The 20,693-nt window shown below is 44.6% G+C and overlaps 1 protein-coding gene across 6 annotated transcripts in view; it reads right to left on the bottom strand.

Annotated features, from left to right (window-relative positions):
* pbx3a (pre-B-cell leukemia homeobox 3a) overlaps positions 1 to 20,693 on the bottom strand; it is a 47,116-nt gene that overhangs the window by 15,019 nt on the left and 11,404 nt on the right. For all 6 annotated transcript variants that reach the window (XM_047014950.1, XM_047014951.1, XM_047014952.1 and 3 more), the window contains exon 3: positions 125 to 366. In XM_047014950.1, coding sequence (XP_046870906.1) covers positions 125 to 366 — 242 coding nt within the window. The remainder of the gene's footprint in view (positions 1 to 124; positions 367 to 20,693) is intronic.

Genomic DNA, 20,693 nt, shown 5'->3' with positions numbered 1-20,693 from the left:
ACTATTAATTAAAACTATTATTAAAAAGGCACGTTTTAAAGTCTCTTCTAGCCTGCACCCTCACCGCAAACCAACGACCGTCCCGCAATCAACGGCTGCCGTTAATGGACAGCTCGCACCTCACCTGTTCGTACTTCTCCAGCTCAGTGTGGTAGATCTGTCTGATCTGCGTCAGCTTGGCCCTGTAGTCCGAGTGCTCGATGGAGTTGTCGGCTCCGCCCCCTGCCGCGGCTGCTGCAGCCGCGGCCGCTGCCGATCCGCCTCCTTTCTCCGGTCCGGACACGCCCTCTGCCAGCAGCATGTTGTCCAGCCTCATGAGCTGGGGGTCCGGGGGGTCCTCTTCCTGGGCGCCGCGGATACTCAGGCCTATCAGGGAGAAGACAGGCATCACATGGTCAACACAAAAAGCCTATCAGAGTAAAGCCATATTTGGTCCAAAAAGTTGGTCGAACTCAAACACTTATTATAGTACCATAATGTACCATTCTGGGATTGACTGTATAAATTACTTCTTAGTCACTGTTTTTTTGGGGGGGACAATAGACAGTATGATTTATTATGGCAGCCTTGCTGTCTTTGCTGTTAACACCTTTCACCACCATAGTGAATATACTTTGGGGAATGGCCCCACGCATTCTAATTAGTCCAGGAATGCAGTGAGTTGTCCTGCCTTGTGGACATGTAAGAATACAAAGCTGGAAATTAGAAGCTGGCTGAGCATCGATGTCTGAGATGGACTCACATACAAAGACACACACACACACACACACAATCATCTACTTTCCCAGACACAACCATACACACACACACACAGTAAAAAGACAGTGTTTATGATAGGGCCTGGAGGCAGACTGTAACACATTTGAGCGTCATTACCAAGGTCATTTGTCATGTCTTTCAGACAGTGGGAGAAAAGCTTTGTGGATGCCAGCTCAAACAAAGCTCCATTCACTTTGGAACATTTCAACCATGTTGACTCAAGGGTAACACACTCTTGCAAACACACACACACTGTCTCTGTGCCCCTCACAATCAGTCTGCCTCGTGTGCCTCGCACTTTAACCCATTCACACACACACGTGTGTGTGTGCTCGTGTGTGTGTGGGGGTGTTTGCGAGAGACGGTGCCACTGATCCGAGTAGGCTCGACAGCAGCGGGTCGCCACGGTGAGCAGCGACATCACCACGGAGAGCAGCGACATCGCCACGGTGAGCAATATTGCAGCGCTCCATTGGCTGCGGTCCCATCCGAGGCGAAATAAGCATCGGGCACCGCCAAATCTTGTGTCCTGTTTTCACATGAGCAGAGTCCCCCACTTCGACCCGCCACACGTCAAGACAGCTGGACCGTGGCCAGTGTTGTTCTTTGGATTTCATCTCAATTAACAGGAAGATGGGTTGTCAAAGGAGGAGGTTTCACAAAGTGTTAAGTTTGGTTTCGGAAGTCAAAACTGTATCTGAGGACAGTATCCTTGAGGGCCAAAGATATTACAAAAAGCCCAGAGAAGTCTCATGCGTTTGGGCCTCAAATAAGAATGAAAATAAAATGAGCTGAAAAGACTAGAAGGTCAATTCCAATAATCAGTGAATGCCCCTTTCTAGTGCAAGCATTTTGGCAGATTTCGGTAAGTATATTGAATCTGAGGTTTGAACAAAAATGATTAAATGTAACAGTGTCCCCAGGGTACAGTGTTACAGTATATTGTCTTGTGGCCAAATTTGACCAATTTCAAGTTAAAACAATTCATAAATATAATTTATTTAGACAGGGCTTCAAAACAGCTATATAAACACAACAACACCAATGGTTATTGTTTTAAGTGTTTTTGAAGATCTCTCCCACAAAAAGTCTGACTCTAACCCTGACCCATTAGACACTGAGAACACAGGACCCTGGGAACATACGAATGATTCCCCTAAAAGCGCTCATTGTTAACATATCAGCTAGTGTTAGCCCTTCTTCACCTCCCTCTCTCCCATTGTCCTTTCTGCCTACTTTCCCCAGGTAACTCAGGCTACAGACAGTGCTACCAGGGGGCTGAATTTCATGTCAGGTATATTAACTGTAACATGGGAGGCCCTGCTGTGCCATTCCAACCCAGATCCAGCTGTCACTTTAAGTCCCTTTGCTGGCTGTTTGAGCCTTAGCTGGCGGGGGCAGTGGGTGGAGGTATGGGGTGGGGGAGGGTGGGGGTTCTGTCCAACTCTTCCATCCTTGGTGGCTCTCTCTCCAGCCTTGTGAAAGGTGGCTCTTTCTCCAGCCTCCCTCTCCCCCTCCCCCCTCCCCCTCCCTCTCCCTCTCCCTCTCTCTCTCTCTCTCTCTCTCTCTCTCTCTCTCTCCCTCTCTCCCTCTCTCCCTCTCCCACCAGGAGGGCGGGAGGTGGGGGTGCGACTGGTAGCCTTGTGTGACAATGGACGGTCATCCAAGCGTTACGGAAACAGAGCGCTGTCATGTACATAAAATTGTGCGGGGGTGGGGCCAGGTGATGTGATCGTGAATGGCAGGTCACAGGGGTGACATTAGAGGAAGAAGCCAGTTCAGGGTTGATAATTGTTCCTGTGTTGCAGCTTTGTCCTTATTTTAAGTGGATGATTGTTGCATTTTTTTATACAACTTAAGTAAATCACAATGCATCTTTCTCCACCGAAGACTATTTCTGGAAAAACAACCCCCCCATAATTCAGGAATAATTCTCTCATGACATCCAACCTATACATGTTCTTCCTTTCTAATGGCTTAATGTTGTTCACTCCTGAGATAGAACATTATCATCCCTTGGTGGCACCATGGCCAGATGATGCAAATTCAGCACAGGTAAAATCTTCCTGGAATACCCACGGGCTACTGTTCTCCTCAGCTCCCCTCTTCTGTCCCCCCCCCCCTCTCTTCTGCCCCCCCCCCCCCCCCTCCTCTCCTTTCCTCTGCATTTTTCCTTACACTTACTGGCACCCTAATTAGTAGGCAAGAGATTGAATAAAACCAGGTCACACACTACAAAGCAGGTCTCGGAGATGCCGGGAGATGAATGCATATACACATACATACATACATAAAGAATGCAATCTAGCACTACACGCATGGTGTGCTGGTGTGATTTAGTACACGGCTGAATAAATAATTCCCTGCATTCAGAACCCAGTGCTGATTTTGTGTTTGTAATCATAATTTTGCTATATTGAAGGGGCGAGAGACAAGGGGCCGGGAGGGTAAAATTGTGTTTGCGTTACTGTGTGTGAAATTAATGTGTGTATGTGAATAGAATTTAGGAGATGGGCTTGGCAGGCTCTGCGCTTGTGTCCTGTGTGTGTGTGTGTGTTTCTGTGTGTGTTTTTGCGTGTGTGTGCGCGCGCCATCATAAAAGACATCAGCAGCAGTCTGCAGTACATATACCGCATTGCAATTGGATGAACCCTCCTCCACAGACAGGATGACAGACCATCGCTGAGATTTGGTATGAGCGCATTCACAGAAAGGAGCCAAGACAGCCGCCGCACACACACTGACACGAAAACAGTACACATTCTGCCTTCTTCTCTGTCACACACACACACATACACACACACACACACACATACACGCGCGCAGTGCCTGAAGGAGAGCGAAGAAGGAGCCCATTCTCTCCCTGTAATAAAGGAGAATCCAGCTCCAATTCCGAACTTCCCCGTCGCCCTGGGCCCGTGAAACAAACCCGGCAAAAACCCAGAGAGCACCAATTACCAGACTGCAGTCTACAGCTGATCTAAGGGGAATGAGCTGCCTTTGAGACACAAAGGCCTGTCTACATATAGCGTACCTATTCTCTCTCTCTCTGTCTCTCTCTCTTTCTCCAAATGGAAAATGATCTATGTCATCCTTTGGGAGCCCGGTGCCTTACTGTTGCCTCCAGTGCAGACAGTCGGCGTAGCACCTTTGTGTGTCTGTGTGTGTGCGCATGCATGTGTGTGTGTGTAAATGCGTATGTGTGTTTACTGCACATTTGTGAATGACAGAGAGAGGGAGAAAGAGAGAGAGAGAGAGATAGATAGAGAAGGGAGTCACAGAGAGAACCAACGACCATGGCCATACATTTGACCACATCGATCGGATAATCGACGTTTCTCATCTGTTTTTGGCATCATGCATGACTTCTACATGTCGCCCGTTAGGCGCCAGCTTGAGTTCTTTAGTTTGGGATCATAGGGGAGAGCGAGAGGGGTTTCCTTCTGTGCAAGTCTGGCTAAGATCAGCCCTGGTAAACATGGGCCAGAAACAGGCCAGGAGTGAGGTGGGGGTCCATGTATGTGGTGGGACGTTTTTTGTGTGTCTTTAGATTGAGTGTGGAGACTGGAGAGAGGAAGAAAAGAGATGGGTTTTGAGAGGTTCAGAGGGAAAGAAGGGGGAGAGAGAAACAGGTTGTCTGTGCATGTATATCTTCATGTTGGTTCCTGTATTAGCAAGCCAGATTGGGTTGCTGTGGGTGTGTGTGTGTGTGTGTATGCTCCTCTGAGTGTTGGGAATAGAAAACGAGAGCTGACCTTGTTGAACCATGTTTAATTACTTCCTCCACGCTACTCAACCGAAAGATTTTAACTCCCCAGTTCTTTTATACCCCCCCCCCCCCCACACACACACACACACACACAAACCACCACTACCTCACATACACAACACCACTCCCTACTCACTAGCACACAACGTCCCTAGCCTTCAACCCAGCTTTTCTCCGTTTCTCAATGACGGGTACATCTGCATGGTTTCCAATTACATTTAGCAGACGCTCTTATCCAGAGCGACTTACAGGAAGTACAGGGACATTCCCCCCCCGAGGCAAGTAGGGTGAAGTGCCTTGCCCAAGGACACAATGTCATTTGGCACGGCCGGGAATCGATCTGGGAACCTTCAGATTACTAGCCCGGTTCCATAACCGCTTAGCCATCTGACTCCCTGGATTATAGAGTGGAGGCAGTGTAGTTCCCTTCTAGCATACATGCACAGACTAGAAGGGCTCCAGTGTGACACAGACAAAATGGAAGGGTTTGAATATAAAGCTCTGTCTGTGATGACATGGGTAAACAGCGTGTGTGCGTGTGGCTATTAGCTATTGGCGTCAGAAAACAGAAAACAAAAAGTACCGTTTATATAAAGCAGCTCTGTGCAATAGGACCCTGCCTTGTGGAATAACACTAACCAATGTTATTTAATCTAGGCTTCTTTTTTTTTTTACATGAAGATGAATGAAGCAAAAACAATATATTACTCTTCCAGGGGATCTGCTGTTTCAAGCAGAATACTCACCTGGATCAATGCAAGCATTTAGTAACAGCAACGGATATTTATTTCAATCCATTCTCCCATAGAGCAGCTAGTTGACCTTCAATAAAATATCATCGCTAAGTGCAAAATCTTCTATCTGCATGACGTCTCTGAATAGAGAAAAAAAAGAGCAAATGGTTGATGCCCTCATGGGTCAAAAGCTGCATGTCAAGCAAAAATAACCACCGTTTGATCCTCTTTAAAAAGTGAGACGTTTATTTCTCAAGAGTGCCGCTTCATTGCAGGGTATCATCTTTCCAAACACTTAAGTGAAATTTTAAACCTCTCAGCTAAGCCTCTTGAAAAAGAAAAATCTTTTCTCTGCCGCAAGCGACGATGAATGCTTGAGAACTGAAGGGGGGGGGGGGTTGTTTCATACTTCAAAATCTTCAAATTCACATGCGACGCGGCGCACAATAACAGCCTAGGTCAAACCCTGCTGTTCGTGACTGAAAAATGTAAGTCTGACATTGTAGAAATCTCGGCAGTCTCATTCCATTTACTGTGTAGAAGCCACCTTAATAACATACTGTCACTTTTACAGGTAAGCAAACATCTTATCTACTAATAGTCCTCTTTTAGTCACATGCAGCTGGATATAGCACTACAGCAAATATGTATGTCTTTACGTACAGGTGAAGCGTGTACCGTAACAAAATCAATTGACGAATTCAATACTCACACAATACATTCAAGCCACCAACCTGATTCCCCCACTTTGGCCCAACTTTCTTTTGCTTTCTCACACTGTTAGCTCTCTCACGCATGGTTCCCTTTCTCTCCGATTTAATAACGGTTAGGTGATGACACAGTTCAAAAGTCAGAATGGAAACACCATTAGATAGACAAACATTGGAACAGCTGTTGACTGAGTGGCGCTCTCTCAAGGGTTATGGCTTTATAATAGCAACACTTTGTCTTTTGAGCCCCTTGAGAAAAAAGCCAACGTTTGAGTGAAAGGGAACACCATTTTGGTTTGTTTATGGATTAGCAAGTGGAAGTGATGGAGCTTTGATACATTGCGAGAGGCTTAAGAAAGGATGTAAAGCATCAAGTATTTGTCTCACATGTCATGTACATTTTTCATATATCTTTCATTCAGTTGAATTGTTCTAATGCCATTCGTGTTTTCAAAACTCAAAATCCCACAGCGTCGTTCAAGCGTCTCATCCAAACTCACTTGTACAAAGGCCCGAATCCTGTGCCACCACCGGCTTAGTACCTCCGTGTGTTTTAGTGTGAATGTGTCACATACACCTGCAAGAAGGTTAAGGCCAGTCAGTCTAGATCCCAATACTCCACCATCACCATGGCCACAGTACCCTTGAACCTCTCATCAAGAGCATCATCGTATTCATTCCACTGTGTGCTCAATCTGACTACATCAGCGCTGGAGTAGTCCATTCGCTAACTTCATTCACCTCATTATTAGCTTTACCCCTGGGCCAAACTGATATTCGAGCACTTCATTTCAGGGACTATTGCATACAGGCTACGTCCTTTGCTAAATGTGGATCGATAGAAATTAATCACAAGGCCTCAACCACATTGTTATTTCACACTTTTGTGTGCTCGGTGGGGGACACATGCTCCTTGATTGAATTCCTTGTTAACCTCCACCAGAGAATAGGAGGACAGGGCTCTCTGACACACACACACACACACACCCACCCAACCAATCAATACACCTTCACAGACCTTCAGTCCGGGGCAACACACAAACACATTCGCACACAGGCATGCTCAGACACACACACACACACACACACAAACGCACAGATGGATGCACGTCACACAGCCCACACACTGAGCACCAGGTGGCTGATGCGGGGTCCCATTGAATAAATATTGGGTCCTGGGCAGAAAGGGCAGGCGTCTGTCTCGGAGCCTGGCTGCTCTGTTAAAGAGCTCATTGAAATGGACAAGATCAGTTCACAGAGCTTTTGGGGAAACGAGCGGAATATAGAAAACCTGTAAATGTTTCTCCGCAACGAAAAACACAATCAATCTTCATTCAGGCTCTTTCTCTCCAGGACACATGAACAGACCGACTTAGAAAGAAGAACAAAAAAATCAACGCCACGAGCGTACAGTCGAATATGACGTTATTGAGTCAGCGTATCATTGAAAAACTTCCAGTTCATCAAAGAACAACAAGCATGATGACCTCCCCTCCGACACGCGCAGCGAGCTGGGATGACTGGGTTCCGTGGACGCCTCATCCCGCATTGGAAACAGACTGTTGCGGCAGGGGGGCTGGCCATAAGCCTTCCGAGAGCCCAAGCAGGGGGGCCACATTAGAGGATCAGTCAGGGGCAGTCATCCTCGGAGACCTCCCCACTGTGTGTTTGTGTGTGTCTTTGTGTGTTTCTCATTTGCAGTGTATATGAATTGCCGTGTACACAATTACGTGACAGCTGTGTTTTGTACCGTCTCCATAGATATGTTAATATTTCCAGAGGCACATCTTATACTGTCTGCATATCTACAGTATGCTGTACATTCTACAGTCTGTATCTCTACAGAATACTGTACATATGCTGCATACGGCATCTCATCTCAGACCCAGTTATCTCAAAGGAGCCATGGGCCATTCAAACATTTACACACACAGATGTCATACAATAGGATGTTCAGGCTTTATACCTTGTTAGGATAAGTGCTGACCCAAAGAAGTTGTAAACAAGTTTATCCTTCTTGTTATTAATCTGGATTATTCGGGACTAGGGATTCCTGTGTGTGACTACCAATTCTAATCTGGAATCACTGGGGGGGTTTGGCTGTCAGGCATGTGTTACGCTTCTCGACCTAGTACTGAGCTCAGAGACGCAATGTGAGTTTGGCATGGGCCACACAACTTCTTAATGAATGCTTAATGTTCCACTTTCCATAACTGTTTCTGTTGCAGGTTTAACCCAAAATTCATGTTTTATTTTTTTTTACCAGTAGCAGCACCATAGAAACATAAGTCACTTTTCTGTTAACTATTTAGCAAAGGCAACAAGGGAAATTATATGCTGAGAATTGTGTCATAAAGTAATTGTACAGTGCAGAAAGACATCCAGTGGCCCCCAAAAGGTGCTATGCATGATTGTAGAGGCATTGTAAAATAAGAAAATATTGCTTTAAAAAAATAGAAAAAAGCTCATTGTGAGACTCAAGGTCTAGAACAGTAAATTGTGCATGATGCTTAAAATACACCTCAATGCCTCAATTAGTGAGAAGCAGAAACCTGCTCTCCACAGTCAAGAACCTTTGCTGACCAGCCAGCTTTGTATACTGGTCTCCATGCAGTCTGGCTGGATGTTACCGGGTCCCCTGAGGATTATTGCGTTAGGCCCCTGTATGCTAAAACTAGCAATGTTAGATTAATGATTTGTAGTGGGCTGTTGGGGTAATTCATGTATTGGATCAACAGCTTGAGAGTACCATTAATAAAGATTTCCAACTCCCCTTTACTTATATTGTAGACCCCCCCCCACACACACACACACACCTCCCTTCTTCTTGATGAACTGGGCGCCTAGGCTCCAGTGTGTGTATATTCAACCCAGTCACTGGGGACCAGAGGTGTATCCTGTGTTTGGTGAGACAAAACAGATTGAGGGAGAGCGGGAGGAAAAGAAGGGAGGAGGGGAAAGGATGGAGGTGGGGGGCGGGGGGGGGGGGAGGTAAAGGCAAAGAAACATGAATAAATATAGAAAGAATGAACAGGGGATTGAAACGAAGCGCCTTTTTGGCACGAGAGCCCATTATCGGCGCGGCAAAAACAAATATACAGCCCTCCACCCTTTAAATCACTCGCGCCCATTTCCAAGTATAATTTAATCTGTTCGCCGCGACACTTGATGCCGACTATGCCGCCATGTAATGACAGGTTTGAGGAGGAGGGGGGAGAATTGTGGAATTAAATATGAAGGGGAAACCGTGGGAGGTGGTGGATTTCGTTGCCAAGCGGCACCGATTGGAGTTGAAATGAGGAACCTAAATGCATATTTGATGCCATAAAGAGACGGCGTACACGCGTTTTATCTCTCCAAGGCACCCCCGGTGTGCAGTGTGTGATTTCTTTTCATGGCCCCCAATATGCAACGTTGGTGGGCTACCGCGATCAAATTAGTAATATCATTTTGCTTTACACACATGTTGGGTAATGTCCTATGACACCCGAACTACAGGTCAAAGTTGCGTTTCGTTCTTTTACGTAAATGAACTCGACAACAATCATATCTCTTTACAGAAAGGCAATACATTACATTTGTACTAATTTGCTATTCACATTCATGACCTGATTGGTAAAATAAGGGTTATGAATTATGATCAGTTCACAAATAGGCAATGGATTATGATTTGTCCTTGTTGGGTGCGACTCATCGTTGACTGATGGACTAATTTGCTATAATGAACAAAATAAGATGAAGGTATGATGTGTTATGAGTATGTCGTCTTCCCTTTCTGAGTGGCTGCTAACATGCTTTCTTGACAGTCAACTGATCGATACATAGCCTATCAAGTCCTTTTGTTAGACCTGCCATTTGTCACACCCAATGACAGCCACATAAAGACACACAAGGCCAACCAATTTACCTATTGAGGATCCACACTAGCTGTACACGCCGTGACAAGTGCAGTAGAAAATACATGCCGATGACAGATGGAAAATTATGGTTGGCTTGAATAAAAAATTACAACATAGGCCATGTCATGATAGGCCTATCTCTTTGCTTACTGTTGATTTACGCCATGTTTGATTTACCTGGGCAATAAAAGGCTGTTACCTCCTCTCTTTTCATTCCTCCCTCCTTTTCTTTCTTCCTGTCCATCTCCACCTCCCCACCTCAATGGAACTGAGTAGGTGACTCCATACAGAAAACATGTGAGGAATTTGGCTCCACTTATGGGGTCATGGGAAGGCCGAGGGGTAATCATTCTGACATCAATTGCTAACACTATAAGCTTCAATATAAGCCGAATAACTTCCTAGCAGCTAACTATAGCAGCTAACATCATTAGCCTAAGCGACGAAAACAGACGCAATATTTTACATTTCACATAGCACTGGAGGCATTTTTATAACCAGTTGGCTAACTGGTGTTCAAACACAAGACTCTATGGTATTATGTATAGTCATATGTGAACACTTGTACTTACTTGTAAGAATCACTTACACATACACTGTATATGCAACACTCCATATAGCCTGCATATTAATGTTTCATATACATACATTTGAAAAAATTGCATATTGGGTGTAGAATTGAAAAATGTCATTACTGAATCTGTTGCATATGATTACAATAATTTTTTTTGTTTAGATAATATTCAAATATATGTTTTTTTGTATGTATACATGTGTTTTGCGTTTCAATTCTATTGGTCATTTATTTCAATTCAACCAGAAGAATTAAGCAAATTGCTCATAGTTTTTAAATTATCTGTGATGATTATCAATGGAAAAGACAAAAGACAACTTTTGAACATGGCAGGCCTACTTTTCCTCTCTCCCCTGTGTCAGAGAAGTTCCTCCACTAACTGCACAAAACATTAGACTGCTAAGGGATAGTCTATTAAGAAATGATGAGCCATTGGCTGTTTAAGAATTGGAATGGACACTTTGCCCAAAACTGCACTACACAAATGTGTAATAGCTGGTCTTTTAAACCCTCAGCAGACCAGCAATAATGCCTGGTTTTTCACAGGAATTAACTCATTTGTTTTACAAAATGCAGCATTACAGCAAGACAACCGAGAGCAGGCTCCTGCTGTTTAGGAAATCCAATTTGCCAAACTGGCGCAGACTTTTTACGAGATCCAGTAAATAAATAAGTAGGGTTTTTTTCGTCCACAGTTCATAAGACACCAATACATGGAACACTGGTTTTGAGCAGGAAATGCTACTTTTACAGTAATGAGGAGCCAAACTGTGTGTATGTGTGCGACTATGAGTGTGTTGCATGTGTGTCAGAGAGGCGACTTTTGAAGCGCCTTGTGAACCATCCGTTCACTCAGAGTCAGAGAGTTACCTCCAGGGTGACGTGTCTCGTCTCTATGCCAAGACCATCACAGTTAGCGAGTTAATATTTAATAACTGTACAGAGTAAACACTGGCACAGCACACACACACACACACAGAGACACACACAGAGACACACACACTGCGGCTTCTCCTATACTGTAAATGTGAATGCTTCAGGATTTCAGGTTCAAGTGAAGACTTCACATGAAGCATTCCACATGAGAAGGCAGAGTATTATACAAGAGGTGGTAGTTTAAGGACACGTTTCAATAAAACCACTAACAAAAATACTTAAAAGAACCCTAAGAGAAGAATGTTACATGATATGCACCACTTTATGACATCACTTAATGTTGAACACAGATCTGTATGGACAGTGTACTATAAATCAACTGTGGATCAATGAATGCAAGTCTAACTCTCCGACTGGGAACAACTACATCACAGGCCAATCAGACCCAAGACAAATATGATTAAAATTGTATTCTGAGGTTCTTTCTCCTCTGTGATGTTTGTGGTGAGGTCTTCTGAGCGGAGAAGGCACAAAGTGCTGACCGCGTCACTCTGGCTTTGTCGCGTTCACTGCATGGGGGGGGGGGGGGGGAGCCCTGTTGATGCTGAGAAATCGAACAGGATGCTGACACATCATTTGGGCACATACACACAAAGACACACTGCGTGCCCGCGTACTGTACGCATACGTACACATTTTCTTCTATTTGTTTAGCAGCTATCCCTATTTTAAGGTGCAACTTTCAAATGAAATGTGAAATTACATCTGTGTTAACAGGGAGGACTTAACCGAGTGTAACCGATCTAATTCGGTGGGCCATAAGAATACACCACCAAGTAGACTATCCCCACACGAAAAACCCACAGAAACCTCTCTTCCCTGTCCCTCTCCTACACACCTCGCCCCCATCCCAGCATGCACTTCTCCCACTCCCGCCCACTCTGGCCCCGCTCCTATTAAACAACAAAAGCCTCGTTCACCCAAACAGCCTGTCACATAATCACAGATATTACTGAAGTCCTCAACCTCTCCCCACGCAATTCCTTTTATGTCCATTTAATTTCAGCGGGAGAGACTCCAACTCCCAACCCCTCTGCAACATTAGGCTGTGTTACGGCGCCAGTGGGATGTTAAACTAGGTGTTAATGGAGGTTTGGCAGTCTAACCATTCCAGTTTTGTTGGCTCAGTTGCCTATGAGAGCTATTAATGGCTTACAGTGTTTTTCTTTGGGAGTCCTGGTGCACGTTGGGATGGAGCAAGAAATACCATACAGCAGAACATGTTCTTTTACTGGGTTGAAATGGTTAAGTGTGATAAATACTAAGACAGGTACGGTATAATATTGTTTCGTTATGTTTCATAATACTTTATAACAGTGGTCAAATGATCCAGTACTTGTTGCATATCTGGGGTACAGACACCATGGAACAACCCATCGTAATACCACCTTCTTAAGTCTTATTGATGGATAGGGAAAGATTCTATTTTGATGTGTGTGCCACTGTCATTAACCCACTGCCGTCTTTAACCTCATGGCAAGCCGGCGTCGTCACACGCGACTCGCACACTGGCACAGAACCTTGGCACGCTCCTCCTCTGCCCCATCTCGTAAGGCGGTGAGGTGGTGTGGGGATTGGGGAAGGGGGGAGGGGGCAAGCCAGGAACGACAGAATGTGTGTGTGGGGGGGGGGCTACTTCCCCAGCTGTAGCTTAATTTCCTGTGACTTGCCTAATCACCGTAATTAAGGATTAATTGGCATTAATTATTCACACATAAGCTCGTCGCAAATCAGGGGGTAAATGTGGGTTGAAAGCTGCCATGCAAGGCGTGTATAAACACACCGGAAAGCTCCGGGGCTACAGGGATCCATCACCTTCAACTAACTTCTCCTGTCTTTTATTCTCCGAAATGAGAGAAGAAGCAGGTACAAAGCGAGCGCTGGAAACAGCTTTGAAGAGGCCGCCTATGTCCACCTGAAGTAAACGATACAACATGTTTCAATGCAGAGAATATCATTCAAAGTGAGGCACTGTAACAATTCAAACTGAGGTCCTACTTTTTCTATCCTGACTGTGACCGACCCGGCAGAAACTCTGGTTGCGCGTGTAGATTTAACAATTGCTCCATAATTGTAACATTTTCAGTGAAAATGATGACAGTGTATACCTCTGTAATCTTTTGTCTGGAAAAAGATTGGAAAAGCTGTACTTATTCAACAGCCCCTTGGAATGGAGTACCATTCCCAGAAGGGCTGAGTATAAACACTGTGACAACGGTATGTGCCGCTACATTTCTGTACAATGGTAGCCTTTCTTCATCACTGGGTAAAGTACATGTATCGCTGCCTCGCTTGCCACAAACCATGCTGAAAACACCGTCCAGACTTCCAAAGGAAAGCGGCACTCTTCTCAAGCCTTTGAAAGTGGATACATAAGAGACTATCATTTTTATGGTTTGTTGCAGTCATAGCCGTGGCCGCACTGTTGACATTGCACGAGCAAAGGTATGCGTCAACTGGTGGTAGAAGAAATGCTAACTGCATTTCAAACTAGACTGCTTTACTGCACTCTAAATCTAAGATTTGTTTGAGCTTGAGCTCCAATAGTCAGCGAGGATCAGACACCGTATTCGATGAGCTGGATGCTACGTCGGTCACTCAGTTGGGGAGAGGGTAAAAGAAGAAAGAGGATAACAGTGAAGGAGAGACGGATTCAGAGAAGGAAAAAAAACACAAATAAAATTGCAGTACGCACCCACATACATGGCAGTAACAACCATTTTGGCAATTACGGTACTAATATAGCCATTTCTATTCAGTGCCCTCAATCCCCACCTGTGTGTGTGTGTGTGTGTGTGTGTGTGTGTGTGTGTGTGTGTGTGTGTGTGTGTGTGTGTGTGTGTGTGTGAGTGTTAGCAAGGCCTACACAAATTCCACCACAAGCTTTTTATGGACTCCACTCCCCATGATCTGGGCAATTAGGCTTTATATGTTAATTGGTGTAAATGGGAGTTGCCGGCATGTATTTCACAAGCTGGTCATAAAGTAACAAGAGGGGAGTAGGATGTTAGAGGAGGACAGGATGGTTATTGGTTGCCTGTGGAGGGAGATGAGTTTGTTTAAATGGGAAGACATTGAAAGATGTGTATACTGTAACAATGAAGTTACCATGCCTTCACTGGAATCCTTGAGAAATGTACAAATGCCAGCCTACAGTATGAATGTGAATACAAATGAGATAACATCCATGTTGTCCTTTTTACCAATCCAAACCTACCCAAATCTCAACATTATGGTGACCCCATGGAGACATAGACACTTCTCCAAGCATCCTTTGGCTTTAACACATGTCTACAAGGATGAAGACCATAACCTAAACTACAGACAAAAAGAAAGAGAGACAGAGAGAGAGAGAGAGAGAGAGAGAGAGAGAGAGAGAGACAGAGACAGAGACAGAGACAGAGACAGAGACAGAGACAGAGACAGAGAGAGAGAGAGACAGAGAGAGAGAGAGAGAGAGAGAGAGAGAGAGAGAGAGAGAGAGAGAAAACCTGTTCTGTGCCACCTCGTGATCAAAGGAGAATTGAGATGTGCCAGAGTAAAATCTCCTGTTGTCTCCTCTGACTGCCAGACTGTGATGCATCTCTTTTACCCAGTTAAGGAGAGACATAGAGAGAAACAGAGGGCGAAGCAGAGAGAGAAACAGAGAGAGAGAGAGAGCAGGAGAAGAGTCAATTGAGAGCTGGAGAGCGGTGCAGAACTGGTGCTTAGATTGGCAGCGTGCCGCTTTAACGGTCTCTGAGTCAGTCGGCTGATCTGGGCTCAACATTTTTATTGCTATGTTGTCGTCGGGGATATAGAAAGGAGTGAGGAAGGAATTGTCAGATGGCAATGAATTTGAATGCTATTGTAAACAAAATCTACGTATAATTAGCTTGCTGTCAGTGTGTTTTCATTTTATTTGTATCAATCTGGTATTGGTCAAAAAGGTATGTTGTTTGCTATGTTTTTTTTTTCACGTCTTGTGTCTGGCTTGCTTAAAATGTTAATGATATATGAAGGCACCTTTTCACTCAATAAAGGAGTGTCTCTAGACCAATGATGGACCTTGTTATCGAAGACTGGAGACAATCTGTGACTGTAGCTGGTCAATACCCAATACATTTAGTTCTTCCTCATCTTTGAGGAACAATCACATCATAGTCACATGTTCTACATCACTGCCAGCTTGATCTCGAAGTGGCTTTTCTAGTATAGTCGAATAGCAAAATATATCTATAACCTTCAAATCAAAAACCCAAGGAGACACCAGACATGAAGAGAAGCTGTCATGACTGTAGACATGTTAGCAAATTAACTTAACATGTTCCTCTAAATGGAAATGAAAATCGTCTTTCGGGAGTTTGCCTTTTACCTCCCTATGATCAAAGTGCTTTACTGAACAGGGGGGAACAGGAGTTTGGATTCCTTGGTATAGAAACATTTATGACACAGATGAATGTTCAAAAGTTTCAATGCGATACCGGGGACCCATTTGAAACAAAGAAATGGACTAACAGCACCCTGGAGGATTAGAAGACTATCTTAAAGCCTGAAAACATTCATTGGCAGTTCCATTAGGTCCTCAAAGAACTCCTCAGAGCTCAAGGATCAGCCAAAGCCAGTATGACTGAACGACAGGTTTTCTGAGCAACAAACAAGTCAACAGACCCTTTCAAAACACAAGTGTAGGCATGGGAACCCTCAGAAGTAGGGCGGTGGGGTATCTGCCTGGTCTAAGTTACAGGCCTGACTATGATAAATACCACTTGTTTGCTTCTGTCACGTGAAAACGATAAACCTGCTTGTAAAATGTTCCGGAAAAAACCCCTCGACACCATTGATTTACAGTGAGGACGTTGCGCCAATATCACTGACAGGAGACAATACCAAAGGGGAGTGTTGGGGTTTGAGGGAACAGTTTGTCAACTATTAAGGGCTGTCAGGTTAGTAGTTACGCCCTGGGAAGAGAAAGAGGAGGGGAAGAAAGGAGGGCCAAACCGGAAAGGGAGGGAAGGCTTCCCGATGTAGCTGTCAACTGTGGAACACCCTCGCACACCTGCAATGGAGCCCCTCTTCCACCGGTACCATCTCGTTCACCCTCATTAAACCTGTCTCGTTAACATGGCATCAAGGCCAGCCCCTCTTTAAAACGCATGGTAATTATGCAAATGAGATATTACAATTGGCGCTAGTGGACCTGTGTTTATGTCCAAATTAAAAGGGTTGTAATTGTGTCAAGCTGACACGTCAGAAGCGAGGTGTCTGAGATGTTTAACACGCAGGTTTTAATTCTCTTTAGCTACCGTCTATCATGCCACACATTATTGTATGCCAGTTTGTTTGAATGCTCAAGTTCATGCATGTGTGATTTTTAGGCCAATTAGGGCTTGGCTGCCAAACTAATAAGTAACACCGGTGAGAAGGGGGGATCGCACATCCACAATCTTCACATGGTCCTGTTACATAATCAGCACACCTGCAGTAATTAGTAATTAGCTGCTGATGCACAACAACTTTTTGAGGTTTCAGCATTTGAGTTACCTAAGCTCTATATATTATTGTTCATTTCTTCATTCCTACATGCTGAGAGTTGGCTGAGTTCAAGTTATGAGGACATAAAAGCATATTACACGAAAGTCCTTAAGGAGAAGAGTGGTTTTATCGACTGACCTTTTAGGCTAATTGTTGGCCCATTTTGATCTTGAGCACTGACTTCAAAATATCCGGCCAAATGCTTTGATTTATGAGAGATCTGATGAACTCCTGTAAGGACAGGGCCAAAGGCAGGAAGTGATCTATCAAGGAGGGGTCGATCTGAACAAATCACCTCCATCGGCCGAACTTCACAGACCAATCGCGTGCTTAGCCATGCGGATCTAAGTTATGGCTTGATTGGAGACTAAATGAAGGCCACTGCGAATTCTGTTACCCTTGAATAGGGCCTTTGATCGACCTCAAAGAGAAACTATTGATCGTACGGATTTCCCAGGACACATGAGAAGGTGAGGTAGCTGGAGGAGTGGAAGAAGAAATGAGAAAGAAAACAGATGGAGGGAGTGAGCAAGGACTGAAGGAAGTTTACGGCTGAGGTGATGATAGTTTTCCATCCAAAAACCCTCCAAATCAAACCTCAGACAAGCCCTGACGGTTTTGGATGAAATGTCTTAACTTACTGTATTCACAGCTTGTGAACCTGGCAGTTACTCCTTTTGACGTCGTCTCACCGCCTCCTAAACCAGAGTGGAAGGGCACTTACCATGGTGGGGTGTTTATTTATTTATTTAACCCTGCCTGGTCTCTTTGTACTGTGTTCTTGGCATTTGGTGCTGGTAGAACAATCTTGCCTTCAGTCCCTGGGATCAAAGAAAAGCCCACTGTGGGATACGGCACATGCACCAGCTCACCTTGAAGCTCTGAGCTTTTCTTGGCGTGACCTGAAAGGACTTATTGTTCTCCCAGAGGAGATGAAAGACCATAGCTTTGACAGGTAGAGCACCCAGGTGAAACAACAAGCTTTCTCTTTGAGAACCAAGCGTTCTTTGGCTAAAGGGGTAGTTCTCTCGCTGTTAATCATGCATCATGTGATGTGCAAAGCGCTTCCTTTGTTTGAGATGTGCAATCCTGAGAGTCCTGAAACACAGGGCTAGAATGCAGATTTGAAATACTTTGGTAGAAGGGTCGAATTAAGGCATTCATTGGTGTATTACATCTCTTGCTTTACGGTCCTTAATAAAAAGATGTAATGTAAACACAGCACGTGTAAACCAGATATTTTTTATGTGATTTAATATATATTTAAATATGTATTACTCAAAATGTATTTTATTCAGTGCTGCATCACTTCACGAAAGTATTGTAGCAACAGATGCAAATACAGTATGTAAAAGCCATGCCTCCTTTTCAACATATACATTGCATAAAGACTTCCAATGCGCCATCCGACTGGTACCTTTTTGTAATTTACAATACCCTCGACACTCTACTCCAACATGGCTTATTGCATAACCCTGCTGGAGAGAGAGAAAAAAAAAAACTGAAAACCCTCTCTCACTCACTTTACTCTCCACTCTCATCTCTCTCCCTCCCTGAGCCATCCCGTTACAAGCGTCCCGATGAACTCCCCGAGAGCCATAAATCCTACAACTTATCCATCATTCGGAAAAGGTCAACAACAAAAAAAGGAAAGTGTTTTTGTTATTTATTTAATTTTTTGATTTACAGGGAATGCTCAGCGAAGGGGTGGTGTGGGATGGGGGAGGCCCTGGGTTTAGCACTGGGTTTGCAATTAGACTTGTCGCTCTGATTGTGCGCGAATCAGCATGAGAAAACAAACAGACGCACTTCAAGAAGATTTAGTGCCACCCTGCCCAACCCAAATCAAAGCCGTCCACCTCCTGGAGTCCTATTCACTCACTGTCTCTGCAATTCACACCGTGGGAACGCCAAACGTATGGCCGAAAACCTCACAGATTACACACCGTCCCTTCCCTGTTCCAGCATGTTGTGCCTTCAAAGAAGTGGAAGGAACCGAATCTGTAAAGCTGTCAGTCAACGTGTGGGACAACCTAGTGAGGAATTAGACTGGGGGTATGTGTTCGCTGCTGATATGGACAGCTAATCCTTTTCCTGTCGCTTAACAGAAATCTGGATCTCTAAGGCAGGGGGGGAGATGGGGTGGATATAGGAAGGTGACTGTGGCACAGTGTGTTGCTCAGGGATTGGATGGTGTATGCTATGTATGTGTATGCGGTTTAGGGATCACGATAGGTTTGATTATAGCTATTAGACCGGATTAACGTTTTTTCTTTTGTTTTTCAATTGGATCAGACACTGCTGGAATGCATGAGCGTAGACACACATCACTGCTCAGTGTTTTTACGATCCCGTTTTTTTAGACCCCAAAATATTTCGATTCACACGCAATCTTAGCGAAACCTTCTGGTCTCCCTGAAAAAGTATGTCACTTTTTTGTGCGTCACACAAACGGAGGCCCTCACTCAGAAGCAATCCCGCCAGCTCACACAGAAACGCTGCCGTGTGGAGAAAAAAACCATCTCCATAGGAAAGAGCCGCCATTTGAAATGTGACGGTCCAACCATGGGGCTGTCCTCTGTCGCTACATGCTGGTCACTCTCAGTTGTCAGGTCTGATTTATTCGAGCCTTGCTGTTCAATTTCACATTTTGTCCTCGTCATATCCCCGCCTCGTGATCATGGCGCGCTGACCCTTGTAGGGCGGGCAAGGGAATATTGATAAAACAATTATCTGCTCGCCGTTCATTTGATTTTCCATTTCAATTACCGTGCACGGAGGCAAGGGAAGAAGATTGCACCATTGATTTTTTTGTACTTCATCCTGCTCTCTCTTTCTCACTCTCATTGTCTCTCTCTCCCTTTCTCTCTGTCTTTCCCTCCAACCTTGTGACAGGAAAGAAACCCTGACTTTTCTGCCTCCCACCCTCCTTTAATGATACACCGCGACAGGAGTGAGAGAGGCTAGCAGGCTATATGTCCGAATGGTTCTCTCTTTACAATCTTAAAAAGCTTCCTTGGTCACGGTATAACATTATTGTGTTTGTAAAGGTGTGTGTGCGTATGTATTTGTATGTGTGCATGTATGCGATTTAGGCCTACGACACGCTTGTGTACTGTATCCAAAATGTATGCTTTTTCTTGAATCTGAAGATGAACACTTTCCAGTTCTATCATCACATACTGAACCCACAATGCTACACTTGCTAGTTTTTTAATCTAAAACACTTCCAGGGTCCAAATTTCCCTTCACTCTCACCTCTCCTCTCCATTAAACCCTGCCAATTGCCTTCTAAATGACCCCATTAAGATGTAATTGCTTTCGCAGGTCTGCGCCCCCACTCTTTCTCTCTTCTCATTCTTTCTCTCTCTCCTTGCCAGTCTTTCTCTCTCCCTCCCACTCTCTCAATTTCTCTCTATCTCTCCCTTTCATCACAGTACAGTATTTTGCCAGAGGAACTACGATGCATTCACAGAGCAATGGAGATCAATTTAGACTTGGAAATAAAGACATTTTTGAGTCTCACATGTCTACCACTGGCAACATGTGTGTCTGGACCTGAAACACTGAAATAGGAACTACTACTCTTATAATGACACGCCATTGACATGATAAATATCAACTACCTACAGTAAGCTAAAACATGACGTACATGCTAGCCAAATAGAGAGCAGACCCCAAACACCTAAAGAAGAAGAACAATCCTTTCTCAATCTCACAATGTGTTCACACACACTCACACACACACACACAAGTGCAGGTCGCGGTAGATACTCCCACATCCATGCCAGTCTGTCC

Source organism: Hypomesus transpacificus, unplaced genomic scaffold (assembly GCF_021917145.1).
Source record: "Hypomesus transpacificus isolate Combined female unplaced genomic scaffold, fHypTra1 scaffold_27, whole genome shotgun sequence".
Lineage (NCBI taxonomy): Eukaryota > Metazoa > Chordata > Actinopteri > Osmeriformes > Osmeridae > Hypomesus > Hypomesus transpacificus.
This window is presented reverse-complemented; position numbering and strand designations above follow the sequence as displayed.